Source organism: Eptatretus burgeri, chromosome 8 (assembly GCF_056783735.1).
Source record: "Eptatretus burgeri isolate ZD-2024b chromosome 8, Ebu_testis_v1, whole genome shotgun sequence".
Classification (NCBI taxonomy): Eukaryota; Metazoa; Chordata; class Myxini; order Myxiniformes; family Myxinidae; genus Eptatretus; species Eptatretus burgeri.
This window is the reverse complement of record NC_140968.1, coordinates 88,294,874-88,317,132: the sequence shown is the minus strand read 5'-3', so window position 1 is coordinate 88,317,132 and position 22,259 is coordinate 88,294,874. Positions and strand designations below refer to the sequence as shown.

At 41.8% G+C, this 22,259-nt stretch overlaps 1 protein-coding gene across 1 annotated transcript in view; it reads left to right on the top strand.

Annotated features, from left to right (window-relative positions):
* The window catches only part of LOC147022227 (uncharacterized), a 36,559-nt gene extending 34,074 nt beyond the window's left edge, over positions 1 to 2,485 (top strand). Inside the window, exon 4 of the mRNA XM_085892923.1 lies at positions 606 to 2,485. Within this exon, the coding sequence (XP_085749049.1) occupies positions 606 to 673 (68 nt within the window). The 3' untranslated portion in view covers positions 674 to 2,485. The remainder of the gene's footprint in view (positions 1 to 605) is intronic.
* Positions 2,486 to 22,259: the final 19,774 nt, after the last annotated feature.

Here is a 22,259-nt window from a genome sequence, read left to right as displayed (position 1 = left end):
TAACAACCTACCTAAATGATTTTTGCTACAGCAATAATATATATACACATATTTTCAGATATATATATATATATATATATATATATATATATATATATATATATATATATATATATATATATATATATATATATATATATATATATATATATATATGTAAACACACACACACTCACGCGTACATATTTACAGTTTCATTTTAGTTGGTTCTGTATTTCATTTTATTTTAAAGTGTTCCATTAATGCTTAACTCATGTGATGTGAAGGCAGTTGTGGTCCTCAAAATAGAAAATGAAGTGTTCTGTATGCCAAAGGACATCAACCTGTCGAGAAATCTTTTCATGCCTGCACCATGAATTTTGAGATGTGGTTATTGAAAATGCTCGTTAAAGCATCGAAGTCTGCTTGCCTCATTTGTCTACCCTCTCCCACTTCCTCCAGTATGCATCACATGTTTTTCTCAATCTGAGAAAGTTTTCAAGAAATACAGAAAGTCAGGGTGCCCTGCTTTCTAAACCCATTGCCTGCAAAGCCATTAGGAATGCATTAAGTGGACGCCAGTGAAGGTTAAGCGCTTATTTGCAGCTCCCAATAAAATCCCCCAGCCTTCCACAGGGAACTTGCCAGCCCGGGAGGGACAACCGGCCAGAGTGGCAGCAATCGATGGGGGTGAGCAGGGCCAGAACTCAAAGGGAAAAGTCAAGAATTGGTCCATGACATGTTTCTACTGCCTGCAGCCTTGAGGCTTTATCCAGCAGAATGGGAGTGTTAGTTCCCTTCCACTCGACTTCCCGCTTTGACAGCACGATCAAACACTGACCTTTCCATTGGAGAAAGCCAAAGCAGCCTTCACACTCCAAACCAGTTACACAGTGGCTCATGCACATTATTAAGCACTCCACTTTCTTCTGAAGACCTTCTTTCGTTTGATTCAACAGGACGTGAGGGTGGATGCAAAAAGGACATCCCATTGGTGCTGTACTTATGCAAAGCTATTCCGGGCCAATGTTACTATTGCAAATATTCATTTCAGCAGATTTGATGTTCTTCAGCAAGGAGGCTTATTATAAATGACTTGCAGACAGTGCGTAGGATTTTGTGGCAATGGCCTTTGCTTGACATAGAAAGGCAATGTACCTTGTTAAGAGTGCAAGATTTCCACTAAACTGTTATTGATTTAGGAATGGGCCAAGAAAATTGGTCAAGTGGTGCTTAAGCTTGTGGGAGACGTTTATGAAGATATCATTTCAGAAGATGTGCAAGTGACAAAGCTATTGCATTGGATCAATGTGCCAGCACCCTCATGCTCCATGGTTGTATATGCCGATTGTTTCTCTTTGATATAGACTCACCGAACAACACTAAACCAATGCTCGTGATTATGCATGTGATGCTATTGATTTTTTCTGAATTAAACTTTACCCAAAATAAATAAAGGGAGAAGGAATGACATCAAATATATATGTGGATATATGTGTATGTACAAGGCATATGGCGCATTGTGAAAATGGCCCGAGTGGGGAAAAAACTGTTTATTTTATGGTTAGTTATTTCTTAATATTTGTTCAGAACAAGCGTGACATACTATTCGGGCAATAGATATGCATTGTGTATGTAATAGACGGTTTGTCTTCCATGCAATCCAGTTCATTTCTACCCCCCACCAAATCTTTTGCTTTGTTAGTTGTTCTTTCCCCTTAATCAATCCGTTATGTTTCTCTTTTAAAAGTGCTTGCAAAACCCTAAAGTGCAAGAGAGGTGAGAATAAACCAGGGATGCCAAAAGGCAGGTTAATTACCTCATATGACTCATGCAGATGACGTTGTAACTCAAGGAGAGACCGTGATGGCTCGTGACATTGCCTTTATGGCAAAAGCATCCTGCCCACACACAGTTAATGCCAAATGGCAAAGACAGCGGAAGGAGGCACGAGCCAGAAGTGACAAAAGAGGAAGACGAGAGAGATCTTAGAGAGAAGGCCAGAATTTCACTTTGCAAATGGATAGGTTGGATTTCACTTCCTTCACTGGCCACATAACTTGCCACTCTTTTGTTTAAGTGGGGTTGAACTGCCATCTGGCTGAGTCAAGCTACGAAGACAACCACATTTCTCTCTCTATTTTTCTCTCTCTCTATCTGCATCTACATCTACATCTACTCCAGCTGCAGCTGCAGCCCTGCAAGGGGATTGACCTGACCCCAGACTCCTGCAAAGCTCTACCTCTGGTTTGCCCGAACAATAATTATCTTTATTGTCTTGTCAAACCCTATATATGTCTCCTGTGGTGTGCATGAAGGCCTTATAAGCGAGTTAAATAAGATCTCCTGTTCATTTGCTTGGTTTGTATTGAGGAAGTGTATTGCTAAGGGTTAAGGGGTGACTTTATTGTTGGTTGCATCATTTATTTTTATCGTGATTGTTTCAATCATTATGCTTCATATAATCCTTCCCCTGAGCAATTTCCTTGAAATGAAATATACCTGGTCGAGGAATGAATTCTGTTTTATCTGGCTGCTTTGTTTGGTTGTTTCAGCTCGTAGCAGTACAGTGGAGTGCAGTTCAAACTGCTTTAGACCACGCTAATGACCGAACGCATTGCTCGGCTGAATTCGATCAGTCATAGGTGTCTATTGGCGTTTCACCTGGTTAATTCTATGGTTCCACGAGCATTGTAATGTGGCAAATAGGCCTGAGAACTTATTTCGTGCTATCGACTTGGCTGGCGGTTGCTTTGAAACAACCCACAGGACTCGAACTGGGCAGCTGGAACGGACCAGTGGCTGTAACAATATGTATGTAAATATGAACTCACATGCTCTTTCAGCCAAAGAAAGCTGAAGAAAGCAACCAAATAAGAGCTACACAAGGTAAGCTGTCTGTTGTCTCAAACACTACCTTCGTTTCTCTGCAGCTGCAGACAATCACAAGAAGCACATCCACGAGAATCGCAATGCTATATGCCCTCAGCCACCAGACCAGTTTCCTCACTAATTGGCGAGTCTTCAGTGACAGTGAAGACAGAAATGCACACCACCGAGGCTCCCAAGCATGTACCTCATGCAATGCCAATATCAGTAAACATATAGGTAACAAGACCCAATCATGTCTCTCACCCATAATTGGAGGGAATAACCAACCAGCTCTCACCTAATCATTTACCCAAGGAACTAGGATTTCAATTACCCCCCATGCTATTCCAGCCAAAGAAAGCTGCATACAACAACTATGAAAAGCTGCACAAGGTAAGCCCTTTTGCTCTTTCAAACCCCACCTAGGTTCATCTACAGCTGCACTCATTCACAATAGCACATACATGAAAATCGCAAAGCTACCTGCCCCTGAGCCAACGGACCTTCAGTTGATGATGCTGAGACGGATTAAAATCATATCAATTAGGGTGCCAAATAAATTTTTTTAGCAAATTGTATGAATTCAGCGAAATCTGAAAACAAGGATTGTAAAATAATGTTTCTTTTCCTGAAGGTATCATTACCCTCGCCGATGGAGAGGGTATTGCATTTGGGTCCATTTGTTTGTCTGTTTGTCCGCACAGAACTTTAGTGTTTTTCTCCACAACCGCTTGGCAGATTGAGATGAAATTTTCACCAAACGAGTGACGACTCAAGTGGAATATTAAATTGTTAAGTATGCCATCATAGGTCACGTGGTGTGGCAGCCATGTTGGAAAAACGGAAAAACTTTGGACCTCTGTATCTGAAACCGTACCAAGTAAAAAATTGAAACTTCGCACATGGTAAGTACTCCACATGGGTAATGAGTGTGTTTTTGTTTTTATGACATCATAGGTGCCTTCGGTATGATGTGATAATTTCATATGTGGAAACCTACATCTGATCAGTGTGAAGGTTTTTTGAGGGTCATCTTTGGATAAAATGGTCCACAGAAAGAAAAAATTGATGACGTCATTGGTCACATGATTTGGCAGCCATATTATTAAAAAAAAAACCCTTCAAAAATCTTCTTCTCTGAAGTGGCTGAACAGATCGAGGCGAAACTTTACTTGTATGACCCCCTATCGATGAAGAACAAAAGATTCACAAATATGACATCATAGGTCACATGGTTTGTCAGCCATATTGGATTTACCCCAAAATCCTTTAAAATCTTCTTCTCCAGAACGGCTGGACAGATCGAAGGGAAACTTCACACAAGTATTCCCCAAGCCTTGGGAATAGCACAATTCACAAATAATTGAGAAGATATTTGGTCTGGAAGCCATATTGGATTGAGCAAAAATATTTAAAAAATTATTTCTCTTGAATTGCTTATTCAATCAACATGAAACTTCACAATTATGATGTAGTAGTGATGACGAATATAAGTTTAAAATTTCAACTTAATAGGACACAGGGTCTGGCTGCCATAATTATTTAATTTTTTTGATTTGTTTTCTGTTTGATTTAAAAAAAAAAATTATCATTATTATTTTTTTTAAAGGCTCACTTGACTGTGGCTGGATGGGTTTGAAGGTAGAGGAGGAGCAGCTGAAATGTGAATCCTTATCCCGTTTTTAATTTTTTTTGTATACTTTTGTCGAGGCTCGTATGAGAGCTAACACACAACTCACAGCAAGGAGGCATGAGACAAGAGGGGCGGGAGTGGAAGGGACAAAACAGTGGGGAACAGACACATTAGGTGAACTGTGGAAGGGAGAGGGATGGGGATGGGACGGGGAACATGGCGAAGAGAAGATGGACATTTCAGGGACTTTCAGGAAGGAAAGCAGGAGAAATGAAGGAAGTGGGCTTGGGTGGATTATCGGGGGTAGAAAAGATCGAGGATTTGGATGAGGGAAGATAAGAGGTGGTGGTGAACAGCTGTTCCTCCCAATGACTTCATCTTTGCTTTTCATTGTTTGGGAACCTTCTGATTTCTCTTTTGTCAGGTCAAGCCAGAGTAGATCTGTGACTCACGACAACGACCATGTAAACCTGTACAAACCTGTTCAATGGTTCAGGTCAGGTAAGGTATGGGATCATGCGCCAGATCATCATGCGCCACGTCGCTGCATCCACTTTCCGCCAGTACTCCAGGGGCCTCTGTCTGGCCATCCCCCAGGCAGATGCCTGGCCCATCCCCATCTCCTTGACATGCCAATCAATCTGCTGCAACCACGAGGCACGTGGTTGGCCCATTGGCCTCCTCCACTCATAAGGCTCCCTCACTGAGAGAATCTGGTGAGCAGGATCAGCGTCAGGAAAATGAGCTACATGTCCATACAGCCGCAGCTGATGCTCACGGACTATGCAGGTAACAAATCTCATTTGAGTCTCTCTCAGTAACCGCTCCTTGGACAAAAAGTCCGACCAGCGATAGCCAAGGATTCTCCGAAGAGACCTGTTTCCGAAGTAATTAAGTCTCCATCTCAGATCCTTGGTCAGAGTCCAAGTCTCACATCCCTAGAGCAAGACTGGAAACACCAATGACCTGAAGACTCGGACTTTCGTCCTACCCGCATAGGTACCAGCAGCACCACACCCCATTATCCGGTGAATCCATGACTCCCCAGGCCTGACCCAGACGTCTATTGACCTCTGACTCACAGCCAGCAGAGACATGAATATCACTGCCAAGGTAAGTGAATCTCTCCACGACCTCAACATCCTCACCACAAACAGGCACAGACAGGACAGCAGCATCCAAGATGTCATTGAAAGCCTGGATCCTAGTTTTGACCCAGGAAACCCGTAATCCTGGTGGCCCCGACTCCTCATTCAGCACCTCGAGGGCCCCCAAAAGGATATTTAAAGTCTCCGCAAAGATGACTGCATCATCTGCAAAATCAGGGTCAGAGATTTTGACATTCCCAAACGATGCACCACAGCTTTATCTCTCCAACATCCTCCCTAGAATCCAGTCCATACAAGTGCTGAAAAGTGTGGGGGCCAGGACACACCCCTGAAGAACTCCAGTAACAACTGGAAATAAGTCAGAGATGGTACCACCACATCTCACGGCACTCTTAGTACCAGAGTAGAGTTCAGACATCAGATCGATCGGTTTTGGTGGCCCCTCACGAAGACCAAGAATCCTACTGAGGGCATCCCGATTCACTGAATCGTATGCTTTATAGAGATCAACATAAGCTACAAGTAGCCCCTGCTGAAACTCTCGTCTGTGTTCGGTGAGGACCCGAAGAGCAAGGATACGGTCAATCGTTAACCTCTTTGGTGTAAAGCCTGACTTCTCTGAATGCTGGTGCTCAAGCAGATGGTGGCGAACCCTATCAATAATTGTCCGAGCAAAGACCTTGCCCGGCACTGAGAGCAGCATCACCCCTCGGTAGTTGTTGCAGTCTTGGCGATCACCCTTCCCTTTCAAGAGAGGGACAACAAGGCCCCGGAGTTTCCTCAAGTACCAGCGGAAAGTGGACGCAGTAACGTGCTGCTCCGGTGCATGCTCCCATGCCTGACCTGACCTGATTACTCGAATGCAGGACTGTGCCTATTTGGTGTTCCATTTGATTTTAATTGAATTTATTTTAATCCCATTCTAAATTCATTTGAATCATAATAAACGTCATGGGTCAGAGTCAGGTGTCCGATCAAAGCTGGGTTGCATCAAAGCATGACGTCTTGGTATCCAGTCATCACTGCCAGCAATTATAATTGGTACAATCCTGCAGTTCTCGTTATGTCTATTCTTAATTACATAACACCAGAACACAAACACCACACAAAATACACGACACAAATCTACACAAACACCACACAAAACAAATCTTGGCAATTGTCTGCAATATTTAATTGCTCTTTTTCTTGTTAAGAATTTGTTTTATCTCAGGAAAGATTTTGGAAAGGGTACCTTCTTTACTACTTTCACATTTATTGAACATATCCTCCACATCAGATGGGGCATTCCTTCAGCACGAGCATCAACTTCACTGGCCAGCTGGTTCAGTTCGGTGAAGTAATGGCTGAACAGAAACTGGTTAAGCAGGTATCACAACGACTGTCAATTACACCAACTGCTTCATCTATTGAGGAGTGAAGGTGAGGGGTCATTAGCCACAGTCTTCTCTAGAAGTGACAAACTATCTTAAGTGGTGAAAGCAAGAGCTGGATGAGGAGGAATATGATTAACATGAGAGTTTGCGGAAAAAAGGTTGCTGATTTTGGCCAGCAGATTTCTTCATCAGTTAATCTTAGTCCGTTATAGCCAAATGCCTTTTCCTTATTGACCTCACAATTTGAAACCCATCCAAATCCATAAGAGATGACAGTGCTGAAGGAAAGGGATCAGATTTTCCTTTTGGGGAGAGTCTTGTTTAAGCCCGAGACTTCAAGACGTATAATCATATTGGTGGATACGTAAATGGCATATTCATTTTCCTAATGTTTGACTTTTATCACAAGGTTGAATTCTGTTTGGGAGTCTTTTAGACAATGTCCAAAGGAAGAAAAAAAATATTTTAAAATCGAATATATATGTATGTATATATATATATATATATATATATATATATATATATATATATATATATATATATATATATATATATATATATATATATATATATATATATATGTATATGCTCTAGGTTCATGGAAGAGCTCTGACATGGAACAAAATCAGAACACAACAAAACAAAGGGAACAGCAGGGGCAAAGGGAGAAAGGAGACAGAGATGGATAAACAGGGGATGCAGGTAATGATGAGGGATAAGGCAGAATGTAAAGGTTGAACAATATGGATACATAAGTAAAACTTTGGGAGGGGGGGGGAGGTGGGGTGCTTTCACTGTCGAGGCAATAGCATGATTTTAGGTAGGATGACTTGAGATGGTGGTAAACAGCTGTCTTGAAGATCTGGGGGGGGGGGGAGTGAGATTGAAGAGAGAAGGGAAGGTGGTTCCACAGTCAGGAAAAAAAAGAGGAATAAATGAGTGGAGGTGAGCAGTAATTTTGGATTTCGGCAGTTTCACGAGGAGGGGTTGCGGGTGGGCCACATGCATCCTGCATATACCTGGGGAGTTGGGTCGGGGGGGGGCAAGAGGGGAGAGCAATACTTCATCCAGCTGCAGATGAAAGCCGAGTCAGTGGATCGGAGCTCAGGTGTGCCAAGGAAGGACTTTGCACGATGGAGGATGCCCCGTTGGTGTCTGGCTTTGGAGGCCAATTTTGAAATGTGGCTTGCCCAAGGGAGATCATGGCTGAGAGACCCAATAATTTGAGTGACTGAACATCTTTGAGAGGATTGTTGAGAAAGAAGATGGGAGGGTTTGCAGTGCAGTCCTTTTGGAGAGAGTGTTTGAGGGATTTCTTAGGAGTGAAAGACATGCTCCAAGTGTTTGACCAGTTTGTGATTTTGTGAAGGTCTGAGGCGAGGGAAGAGGTTGCTGTTTGTCTATCAGAAGGATGAGATACCTCACAACAGAGAGTGTAGTCATCAGCAAAGAGATAAAGAAGATTTTCCAGAGTCAGTGAGATCATTGATGAAGATGAGGAATAATATGGGGCCTAGAATACTACCTTGTGGTATTCCAACCTTGAAAGGGAGAGGAGAAGAAAGAGTTCTGTTTGGAGCCACATATTGGCTATGAGAGTGAAGGAAGTCAGCAGTCCAAGAGTGGAGTTGGCCTTGGATTCCATAGGCAGAGAGTTTGGAAAGCAGGGCAGGATGCCAGACTGTATCAAAAGCTCAAGATATGTCCAGAGTCCAGAAAGATGGCTCTCATATCATGGCTCACATTGAGGGCCTCCATCCATTGTTGGGAGAGTAGAAGCAGCATGTCTAAGGTAGTGTGACTATGTCTGAATCCAAATTGATGATCTGAGATGAGGCCATTGGAGAAAGGGTATGATTTTATGTCACCTGCGATGATGGATTCCATGACTTTGCTGATTATTGAAATTAAGCGAATCGGACAGTAGTTACGGGGATTCATTTTTGCACCTTTTTAATGTCATGCTGTAATGTTGGCTGATTTCCAAGCAGATGGGAGATGACCTATGGTAAATGACAGGCTGTAAAGGGCAGAAAGAGGAAGTGCAAGAGCAGCAGAGCAGGTTTTTAGGAAACGTGAGCTGATGCTGTCTGGTCCAGTTGCAGAGTCAGAGTCAAGGGTTGGCCAGAAACACCTTTGCAAGTGCAAAAGACACAAAATTCAGAAGCAGCTGGGTATGAATGCGAAGGGCATGTACAGAGAGAGGAGGGGTTCGGGACACAAGATTTTGAAGCAAACACAGAAATGAGGCATTTGGCTTTCTTACGAGCAGAGCCGGCTGTGGTGCCATTTCAGGTGAGGGAAGGGATGGAAGGGGAACATCCACCAGAGACAGACTAGTCAAGGCACCATAATGTTTTAGAGGAGGGAGACAAGTTTGAAAATTAATTCTTGGATTGGACAGATGTTGTTTTCTGGTTCTCCTGAGAGTAGACACACACTTGTTGCGGGCTTTGTGGAATGCTCTGAGGTTTCCTTCAGTTGGATTTGCCTTACACGAGGAGTATGCAAGTTGTCTTAAAGCAACTGCCGAACCACAGGATTCAGAGTACCAAGAGCAGGAGGTGGGTATTATAACTGAAGATAGATGAGATGAATCTATGCATAAGAGAGAGCAGGTCTCTGTGGAAGAATTTGGGGATCCAAAAGGGATCATCGAAATATGAGATACAAGGGTACTATCATGAGCAAGTTAATTTACAAGTAACAGGGTCAGTATAAATATGGTAGGGGGTATATTCAAAATAACCACTTTACTTGAGGCACATCAAGCAGCAAAATCAGAAGAAACATGTCGAGCTCAATGTTCAAGCATCATGGCATCTTCGTGTGGTTAGGGTGTTTGTGTGTGATTCCCCTTCTGCTGGTGAGACCCATGTTACTGATTTTCCACAAATAAATCAACAACCTATTGCCAAGTCAAACTCTCAGTTTATGTGATGCTCGAGGGAGGTGATAATGATTGCCTTATTAAAGTTTAAAAAAAACTCCAGAAATCGAAAGAAGTCTGTGAGAAGACAAATGACAGAGAGCCAGAAGGGGCTGACATTTGTACGAGGAATTGTTTTAGGAGATTACAATTTCCACATCAAGATGTGTGCCCCATTCGTGACACTCTTCAGCGAGAGGGTGCTGTTGAGGAATCTGGGCAAATTATAGAAAATGAGCAGGCCTTTAATTTGGGTACTCTGCAAACCAATTTGGTGAATGTAATTTATCTATTATGGAAATGAAAGAGGGCGGTGAATCCTTAGACCTACTACAGGAAGCAGATCAATCAGTCGGGTAACCAATCAGAACACCTTCATCCAAATCACGAGATGTCAGTGATGGTGATATGATAGATGGTCAGCAAAAAAAACTCAGAAATAGTGGACTTGAATAAAGATAGTCCTGAAAGTGAGGAGTTAGTTCACGTGACAGATGATGAAGACTGATGATACCGGTACAGTATTAGCAGAAACCTTGTGTAGAGAGAGAGATGGAAGAGGTGATTCAGCGTTGGAGAATTTAGAAGTAGATGACAATAAAGATATATACTGTCTCAGACATCTGAGCCTGGTGTTGGCGCAGTCGTTAGGGCAGCGGTTGGGATCCAAAAGGTCCTGAGTTCAAGCCCCGTTGGGCCACTGAATTAATACACCAGGGGGTTGACTCAGCCTGTCATCCTTCCGAGGTCGGCAAAATGAGTACGAGTATACTGGGCCGGTGTATACCCCGGTTAAAATAGGTGTACCATATCCCTGTGTCGTAAGAGGCGACCAGGGTTGCGTCAGGAAGGGCATCCGGCGTAAAACATGTGCCAAATCAGTATGCGGATCATACGGATGATCCGCTGTGGCAACCCCTAACGGGAGCAGCCGAAAGAAGAAGAAGAAGAAGAAATATATATATATATATATTTTTTACATATATATATATATATATATTTTTTTTTTTACATATATATATATATATATATATTCAGTGTCCCAACGGGTTTGAACTCAGGACCTTTTGGATCCCAAGCCACTGCCCTAACCACTGCGCCAACACCAGGCATTCCTCTTTGTGTACTGTTTATATTATTTGGAATTCAGCATCTAAAAAAGGCTGGGATGAAAATCCCATGAACACTTTCAGACTCCTCGCTCCCTGAGTGTTTAGCGAGGCCGGAATCTATACACCATCTAATTTTATTTTTTCCCATTAACAACAACATGTTTTTTTTTCAGCAATTACGCAAATATTGATATTTCCATCAGCGAAGCGATGGGTCTTACATTCCAGTATGGAATAAAAGCAACTCCTTCAGAGGGTGAGCCTGATGACACCAATGCAGTATTTGGTCTTTCATTTGATTGAGACCTTTCGAAGAGAGTCATCCCGGGAATGTAATGCGGACTTACAGGAATATTTTGTGGATTTACCAGGTTTTATAAACAGAGCGGTTTTATAAACCGGAGGATGATTTTTTTTGCAGAATTGAAGAAACATCACCGTGAAAATGGATATTAAAAGCCCCAAAATAATTAAACCATTGATTCTGGTTGTTTCATTTCAAAATTTATAACATGTCAGTAATACACTGTGGGAGTTTGAATTTAATGGAGGTGCTGCAAAATCCAGGGTAAAGCCTTGGTGAACCAAAGGAAAATAAAAATTTATTTCTTCAAAAAACACAATAAAAAAAACTCCACAAGGAGACTGGAAGGGATTGTCAAATGGACGGTGTTTCTTCAGTGATAAAGATTCTAATGTGGTCGGGATTGCTTTGAATTTAGATTCAAATATCTTTGATTGTTAGTCTCACCCCGGAGAGGATGCAAGACTATTGCAGTGTGTGTGTGTGTGTGTGTGTGTGTGTGTGTGTGTGTGTGTGTGTGTGTGTGTGTGTGTGTGTGTGTGTCGATGCAAAACTTTAAACATAGGAGGGACTCCCGATGGAGAATATTGCATAGCTGACTCTGACATCATAGGTCACATGGTATGGCAGCCATATTGGATTAAAGGAAAAAATTTGGACATTCTTTTGACATCACTTTGAGGTTGTTTCCCTCTGAAACAGCTCAATGAAAAAAATTGAAACTTGGCATATGTCATAAGCTCCCCATGGGGGTATATCGGGTGATAACCATGTCATCAGTGAAGTGGTATTCCAGCCATAAATATTTGAATTGAAATCCTTATCTGAAAAATTTGAAACTTCATATATCTGATCTATGACTTGACGTGAGTGAAGAATTAAATTATTGACATTCATAACCCATGCCAAGAAACGATGTGACATAATCAAAAGAGGGTGGATGGATGATACGGGTATATGGGCCATAATAGCAGTCGGCCATAATAGTAGCGTGTTCAGTTAATGTTGGTTTTTAATTTTTTGTTAAGAATGAACGTGTGAAGCAAGACTATGTGCTCTACAAGCGTGGTTCTACTTTTAAAAGAGATTACGAGTGATCATTTGGCATCCCTGGAATTCAGGTTGGATGACAATTATTTATTTTTGTTGAAGTTTATGCTCCAAGTAGGAATAAAGATGGGAATGAACTTTTTTACACTTGATTTAACTGGCCAAACAGATTTATTTACAGAATTTTATTGTCATGTCCAGTGACTTTCATTGCACATTGAATCTCAGTTTAGTCTGGAATAGTGCTGAGTCTCATTCTGAATATTCCAAACCCTTGGCAAAATTCATGGATTAATATTCATTCAACGTGCTACTGCAGTGCATGCTCCCATACCTAATCTAACCTAACATAGATTGTATATGCCTCGTTTCTTTATTTCAATTGTTGCAAAATATGTTTGGGGAATTTTACATTGGTTTCAATTGGAATGTTTTTTTGTTCGGTGTTATTAATTTGAAATAAGGTGAGAAGGAAAGTGCTTTAGCCAATTTTTATTTTTTAATTGCACAGGCAGGAGAGAGCTCATTTATGAAACGAGGAAATAAAAATACAGAAAGTTTCCTGTTTGGAATGATTTTCAATTTTGTTTGACTGTCAGGCAGACAGAATAAAAATATTATCTCACTCCTCTCTGCGCATGAGCGATTGTGACAAATAAAGAGCAAAAGTACAGTCAAACGGCAAACTTGTCTTTCTATTCATGTTCCGATTCGTGTTCAAAATGTAACATTCAATTTAAATTAGTTGTTCCTCGATCATAAACTGATTAGATGGACAGACGGACATGAATCAATTGCTTAACCTCGCTTTTCGCATCACGTGTGTGGGGTAATAACAGGAAATTTAAACATTGATGTATTCATTTCCATATCTATGCACTGTTAATTAATTTAACACATCCTGCGTGACTATAGTTTACAGCTCTTTTCAAAAAGTGGCAGTTCAATGCATATTTGTTCAATTAAAGTCTTCTGATTCTGAATTCCACATGATCATTAAGCACAGTTTTGATTTGTGAAAAATTCTCTCACCCTGGTCATCACAAAGGAACGCCAGCTGGGTAGGTATGTATGTCTTTCGCATACAAATCGATATTTGTTGCCTGCAATGGAGGCTACTTGGAAAATCATTAATGCAGAGAAGGGCAGTTCAAGGCAAACAACCCAAACAAACTGAAAAAGGAGATAGTTCAATTCCCAGCACCCTTGTTAAAGCAAAAATACCTTCTTAGTCACACTCAGCAAAAGTTGCAAATGAATGCTATTCATATGCAAAGAGTGGAGATATTTAAAAGAAATTCTGTGCAGCTCAGTAATGATGCAGATAGAAAGCAATATAACTGTTTTGGAGATATCTAGATAGAGATTTAAAAAATGATGCTGAAATTGAAAAGAAGTATAAAATCTGTGTTTTATCCAACATGGTAAATATATATTGGAAAAGAAAATCGCTCATGAAGAATACCGTTAGAAAATACACTTTCACCATGAATGCAAGTAAACAACACACTATGCAGCAGTTTTATAGAGGACGTGGTGGCAATAAATCAAGAAGAAGTAAATAAAATAAGGAAATAACTAATGAAGTGAAACAATTGAGTGGCGGATCGGGAAGGCTTGCACAGGCATGGAAGAGATAACGCTTTCTCTGGCACTGCAGTGTATTTCCTTCCATGGGAGATGGAGGCTTCCAGTGAAGGCGGCCGTGTAGAGATGGAAGGAGGATCATTACTGTGCTCTCATTATCAGCATGGTGCAGGCCACTAGAGGAGTTAAGGTGCATAGCGATAGCTTGCTGACTCTCATCGCTGGCGGTGGGCTCAGCATACTAAAAAAACGTTGTGGGGAGCAGTGCAGCATTCATGTAGTGCAAATTGTTAGCGTGCCAAAGCTTTATTTTCAAAACTAACCTGCCACAGAAGACTTCAAAGCAGCACCTCATTTCCGACGTTGAATTTCAATCGAGAAAACAACACCGCGCACAAATTTACTTCATTTCTTTTGTTCATACCCAAAACAGCTCAAATTCTAACAAGAGTGGCATGCATGGTGTCAGCAGAACATCAGTTTGTGTTTGATGACAGTCATTTGAACAATGTTAGCAATGCCATAAAACATTAAATTTTCTTGCAGATGCATTTGCTTGCAGATGGTGTCGAGGATAGACAACTTTCTCCCGACACTACAGCGACTGACGAGACAGCTCTAAAATTGCCTTTTCAAATGCACACCCAGTGACACATTCATCATCAAGTTAACCACGGAATATTTCAAGCTGAATCCGCTCATTGCTTCCTGATGAACTCGGAAAAAGAGTTCACCAAATTGGCCTTAGACAATTTCAAAGAAGAGGGATTATAAAAAGAAACGAAAAGAAAAAAAAAATCATAAGCGGAAGAAAATATATATTGACACAATCATGAAGCAATGATTAAAAAGAGTGGGGTGTTGAGAATTTTTTCAACCAAAACAGTTCAAGACTCATGGTGCACAGTCTTGATCAAAACAAGGATGCAAGTCCTCAGAGGAGACAGCCATGAAAAGGGTGTAGATTCCACATACATATATGCACACATTTGAAGAAGGGCAAAAGAGATCCTAATTATAATTCACAGACCGGTGTGTTTGAGTGTTTGGGTGTTTGACACGCTCCTCCTGGGCTGATTACATCCATACTCGCTACACAGGATCAGCATGACCCCAATGAATGTATTGTAGTGTTTCTTTCTTTGCCAGTGGTCTTGAAGGGGAGGGGGGAGGGATGGGGATGTAAATTATCGATGCAAATGTGTATTATGTAGTGCCGCCTCCAGGTGGGGAAGGGTATTACAAGTCTCCACCATATACAGTACAGTATTTGTGTGCCCACGTTTTCTCATGCAGAGGGGTGTTTTGAATTAAGGCCCGGTCACACCTTGACGTTTTAGCCGGCGATGGCAACGTATTAAAATGTATGTAAAACGCTGGCTTACGTTGAACTTTTGATGTTTTTTTTTAAAGATTTGGACGTATTCATAGCAACTTGGTCTTATGTATAACGCATTGGTAATGGACACAGAACGTTTCGTTGTGTTATAGATAACTTATACCAACGAATGCTGAACCTGTTGTCGGCCTACACAACCGATGCCCAACGATAGTCTAACTTCGGCATAGCGCGTTGCACACATCGCCGACGATGTCGTGACGTAGCCTATTAAAAGGCTGACGCACAACGATTCGAATCATAACTGCCGTAGAAATGGAAGTGTCAACATTGCGGTCACACCTTGGCGATCTTGCCAGCGTATGCCGACCTAAGAAAAATGTGTCTAAAACATTGGGGCACGTCAAATACGGTATGAGTAAGTTTGGTATACGTGAGTAGAACGCTAAAGTACGCTATCATACATCGTAGTAAGTAGAGTACGTCAAGAAATTTTAAACATGTTCAAAATTTTACGACGTACTCGGCGTATGACACACGTTCTGCATGCGATGGGGATAAGTTTTACACACGATATGTGGACGCTTACACACGTCCACAAAGGCTACTTATAAGCTACTCATAAGTCGAAACACGTCGCGGTAATGTCTTTTTTACGCGAAACGTATTTCTAACTTATGTTTGACGTGCTTTGAACCAATTCTTTACGTAGTCCCAACACACATCGACGTATGTAGACGTATTCCAATGACGTCTTCCGGTCGACAAAAAAAAACAAATTAACGTGTTTCTAGCTTACAACTGCCATATAAAGACGTGTTCCCAGCGGTTTTGGGAATTGGTATATAAAAATGCTGCTCATAAAAGGGGAACCCAACAGTGTTTTCGAGTCCTTTTTGAGTCGATGTCCATGTCAGCAGTAACAGTATCAGTATCAGTATCAGTATTAGTATTAGTATTAGTAGTAGTTTGTTCATGTTGGCAGTAGTAGGTGAGTGTGAGGGGGAGGGTGTGGGTTATGATGGATCGTCCTTGCGTTTAACGATTTAACGATTTAAATGATAAACTCAACGATTTAAATGGCTGCATCTCCACTATTGAAAGTAGACGCTTGCGCTCAACAATTGGATTTTTTTTACACTCAACGACTTTTAAACGGTACCACTCAGCTATTTTCATTGTTTACAATGAACGATTTAAATTGCTGTCACTCGCCTTTGTTTTTTGACGCTGGGGTTTGGAAATTTGAAGCGTTTCTTCTGAACATGTTAAAACGCTCAAACTCGACTATTTTAAATAGACGCTGCCGATGGACAATTGGAATCATAACCAAGCTAGACATCGAAGTGTGAACATCGTCATCATGCCGAAGAAAAGTTTGAAGAATGCTGCAAATAAGTGTTCTGGCCGTGGCCGTGGACGCTGACGCAAGGACGATCCATTATACCGACGTCTTTCAGCCTATGAGTAACTTAAAAGTAACGTCTGTTGATGTGTGGCAACGATAGCGTAACGTGCCAACAACACGTTAATCATAGGTTAGAAACAAGTTTCGGGTATGCTAAACATTACCTCGGCGTGTCTCAACTTATGATTAACTTACAAGTAGCATGTGTTGACGTCTGTCAACGATCGCAGACCGTGCATACAACTTGTGGCCAGCGTAGCGGAACGTGTGAGTCATATGCCGGCATACGTCGTGAAATTTCAAGCATGAAAAAATTTGAGGACAACCAAAAAGTACAACGTTTAAAGTCAACGTACAACGACGTATGGCAGTGTTTTTCAGCGTGCTCTCAATGTTATCAAAACTTACCCATAACGTATGCAACGTGTGCTAGCGTTTTAGAAAAAAAAATTCAAAAATCGGCATACGTTGGCTAAAACGTCAAGGTGTGACCGGGCCTTTAGAAGCAGAAGGTATGTTTTTCCTTCATGCATGGAACCAGTCTTTTCATTTTTTTTTGCCTCCACAGAGTTGTCAGTTGCCTATACACCTCCAAAATAAAGGTATATGACAGAAGAATGTGTTTCATGCTTCGAACCAGATTGCCCGTCGGGCGGTACTCTGCTCGTGTAAATAAATACATAATTCAGTGTTAGTATGTCAGCAGTGGCGATACACAAGGAAACAAGAAAAAGAGTAATCAGAGATTACTGACCCTCGCGAGGACTTGTTTTGGGCAGTATTTGTGTAGTTTTGCGTGTTGTATTTCATGTGGCGTTTGTGTACTGGTGTGTTGCATAATTAACAAGAGACATAATTAGAACTGCTGGCAATGATGACCGGGTACCAAGACGCCCCGCTTTGATGCAACCCCGCTTTAATTGGACACCTGACCCTGGCCCATGGAAACATTTCTTATTATTCAATTGGATTTAGAATGGGATTGAAATAAATTCAATTCAAATCAAATGGAAGAACAAATAGGTACAGTTATGCATTGGAGTAATCAGAAGGAACAGAAGCAAGCAAAAGCAATGATGAAGTAATCAGGAGGAACCTGGATAGGATTCACATTTCAGCTACAACACCTCTACCCTCAAACACATCCAGGCCCGACCAAGTGAGCCATATTTTAAAAAAAACATAATAATCTCTATTATAATACCAAGCTTGCACACTAAAAACTTGGCTCGCCTCACACGATTCCTATGAAATTGCTGTGGCACTTAGCGGACATGCCGACAATGTTTGGGAAGTCTTGGCGTTCCATAGTACCACTTGCATTTTGCACAATGCGTATTTTTGTCATTCCCCGTGTAATGGTCTGTCGCCTGCTACCAGCTATGTTGTACTGCTATCCCGTGCATGTGCATGGGTATCGCTAGTAATTTTTAAAAATAAAAAATTACCCAGATAAAAACTAAATAATTCTGGCTGCCAGACCGTGTTTACAATCAAGTCGAAATTTAAAACATGTATTTCCCATCACGACTAGGTTATAATTCTGAAGTATTACATTGATTGATTAAGTGGTTCCAGAGAAAACAATATTTAATATTTTTCATCAAACCAATATCGCTGCGAAACCATGTTACTTATTAATTATTCATCAACCAACTTGTACACCTATGCCTTGAGGAACATTTGTGTGAAGTTTCCCCTCGACCAGTCCAGCTGTTCTGGAGAAGAAGATTTTTTATAGGTTTTGAGGTAAATCCAATGTGGCTGCCAAACCATGTGACCTATGATGTCATGCGTGTGAAGTTTTTGTTCCACATGGATAGTCAGTCATATGTGTAAAGTTTTGCCTCGATATGTTCAGCGACTTCAGAGAAGATTTTTCAAGGTTTTTTTTTTTGATAGCAATATGGCTGCAAAATAATGTGGCCGATAACATGATCAAATTCTTTTTCCTGTGGACAATTTTATCCCAAGACGATCCTCAAAAAATTTCATGCTGATCAGATGTAGCATTCTACATATGCAATTATGACGTCATAACAAAGGGACCTATGATGGCATAAAAAATCCCACTTATTCCCCATCAGAAGTACTTGCCAATTGCCAAGTTTCAATGTTTTCCTTGGTGCGGTTTCAGAGATACAGATATTCAAAGTTTTTCTGTTTTTCCACCATGGCTGCCACACCATGTGACCTCTGGCATCATCAATATATTACTGAAACTCTCATCTTGTATGCATGTATGAATGTATGTATGTTCCCAAAATACAGCCAAAACGGTACACGATAGCGCAAACATTTTCAGCCCACCTTACTCACCATTCTCCTGCAGTGTGCAGTATCAAGTTTCGTTAAAATCGGGCAACGAAAAAAATTATTTAAAAAATCAATCCCCGATGCAGTCAAGTCCTCCTCGGGATTATTTGATCAATGCAAACAACCTCAGTGGTATAGTTCGCTGGAGCTATCTTCTTTTTTTTGGGGGGGGGGGTTTGAAATAATTTTTTAATAACCGCTGTCACAACGGGAACCCAACGGGTTCACGGGTCATCGAATGGTTATCATAAAAACATTCTACGTGAGTATTCGTTCCTATGATGAAAATTTTGTCTCAACCTGACAAGAGGTTGGGGAGAAAAACACTAAAGTTATGTGCAGACAAACATATAAACAAACTAGAAGGGCACTCGGTGGAGCGCATACCTCCGCCACGTTATGCCTGATTCACGGGAACATATCAGACCCAACGTATTTTTGAAATATCATGCTCTGCAGTACTATATCGTTTTTGGTACTCTCTCTCTCTCAATGGTGAAGAATCACTTTAAAAATTAAATAATTCTCGTCTCAAGATCTTCACCAAAATTGAATTAATTCTTCCTTGTCCCACATCCAACGTGTCCACCAAGTTTCATCCAAATCCGTCCAAAACTTTTTGAGATATCATGCTATATATCCTTTTGGCATGATGTCTCAATGGTGAAGAATCATTTTAAAATTCTAGTCAGCGGATCCGGATCCGGATTTTCACCAAAACCGAACCAGTTCATCCTTGTCACACACAGAACCTGTCCATGAAAGCTCATCCAGATCCGTACAGAAACAGACATAGACAGAAAGCGGTGAAAACATAACCTCCTTCACCTTCAGTGGCGGTTCCGGATTCTTCACCGAGTGCCCTTCATTCACATGCTACCTCTCACACATCACAAGATGTTTCCTCAAACCCCTTCACAGGATGGTGACTCCAACACATTCACCAGATATTCCTGGTGTTGGCTTAATGGTTTAGGGTGATGGGCTTGGGATCCTGAGTTCAAATCCCACTCGGCTGTTGAATTAATACCAGGTGGGGTTGACTCTGCCTGTCATCCTTCCGAGGTTGGCAAAATGAGTGCCAGCTTGCTGGTATCCTATATTGGAGTGGCAACCCGTCCAGGATTGTGCCCAATAGCCAAGGAGACTGCTTCGGCAGCACCATTGCTCTGTGCAGAGTCTGGTCCCAATGGATGGATGTATTCACCAAATGTTACCTCTCACACATTCACATGTTACCCTTTAGCTCTGTTATCAGCTGGATCCCCATTTATTTTTCCTTCCATCCCTCTTCCTCGTACTCTGTCACTGCCACCAACACAATAAATGCCTTTCATGAACTTGTCACACGAGGATTGAGAAACCGGAAAATGACGGTTGGATGCAAGTTTCCCCCCAATCGACATTTGAATTTGGCAGTTCTCATTGGTTCAGACTCACATAGTACGTCACGTCTTACACCATTATGTCCTTTCCAGATTCCATCCTATTGAATCATGGATGCGACTTCCGACGATTTTGTGTGCTTGTAAGGAGGCTATTTTCGCACATAATGACCCCGGACTTTTGGTAAATTTAGTTCTTCTTATAATGTACCGAAATAGCCTCCTTACAACTGTAATGATCAGTTTTGTTGTGTTTCCATCAACGCTGTCCCACGTTAATAATGGCATTAGCTCTTTAGCATCCCGGATATCGAAATGTTGCTGTTGCTGCACTAACAGACGCAAAGCATCAACGGGAACTTATAGTTCCAGAGGCCGGTCACTACATGGCAGTTGATCTCCGAGCCTCCTGCTCATCAACAGCTGTGCTGGAGAGTATGGAGGACCTGCTAGTGATGTGCTCCAGTCGGATAGCAACATCAAATGGGTATCGTGGGAACCCTCGACGGCTTTTTTGAGCCCCTGCTTCATAGTCTGTACTGCACGCTCAGACTGTCAATTAGATTGAGGATGTGTAGGACTGGAGGTCATAACCTTGAACCCCCATTCCTGGGGAAATTTCCTGAGCTCAGGACTGGCAAATGGCATGCTATCCGTAAATAATTCCTTGGGTATGCCATGTCAAGCGAACACGGACTTCAGAGTTTCAACGACGTTCTTTGCAGTGAGCCCACAAATGCTTATGACCTCAGGATGCTTGGAGAAACAATCCACAATCAGGAGGAAATGCTTTCCGGCAAAGTAGAAAATGTCCACTCCCACTTTCTGCCATGGCCCCAGGGGAAGATCATGTGGCAAAAGTGGCTCTTTAATGTAAGCTGGTCAGAACTTGGCACAAGTTGAACACTTGGCAACCAGACTTTGTATATCTGAGTTGATACTTGTCCAAAAGTCTACTTGCCGTGCCCTGACTTTCCATTTCTCTTGCCCAAAATGGCCTTTGCGTATTTGCCGCAGAATGTCAGAGCGGTGTGTGGCAGAAATTACCAAACGCTCACCAACAAAAACCATGCCATTTGCCATGTGCAGCTCATCCCTGAGATGCCAGAATGGTCTGATGGACATGGCAAGGTTGGTGTGGTGCATTGGCCAGTAATTGTAAATCGTTGTCATCTGCAGTGGCACCACACCAAAGGTCCAGCTTGCTCTGGCTGACTTGCAGATGGGTCATTAGATGTCCATTTAGATTTCTAAATGAATGTCCATCCTGCTGTTTGGTCTCCCAGAAGTTGTGCCGTTCATATACCAGGTTCTTCCGAGGGTTGCAGTAATCATTGAACTGTTTTATCACCTCTGACAGTACCTTACTGTCTGACGTGGGGTGGAATAGAAATGTGTTGTCAACCTCAATTGCCTCCACCCCAGCACAGTGTCGTAAAATGGCGACTTTCTGACTCTCCGCCATGAAGGCCTGCCCTGACGCCTCTAAAAACAGCTCAAATTGCTGGGACTAGCATTGTCAGTTCTCTCTAAGGTTCATGGCGTCCAAAGAGAGTTATAGTGGTGGCTTGAAAAGCTCCATAGTTACGTGAAATCGATGTTTACGGCCACCACTGCCACCATGTAATGATCAGACCAGCACGCAGGATCAAAGCAATGGATTTAATAATTAAATAATCCCAGAATGAAAAATGACATTGACTTCCAGTAAAGCCAGATCTACAATATCTAACAGCAACACCCACAACACCAACCCCACAAAACCCGCATCCGGCCATTTTTTTTCAGGGTTTCTCGATCCTCGTGTGACAAGTTCCCAAAAGGGATTTATTGTGTTCGTGGCAGTTGCAGAGCACGAGAA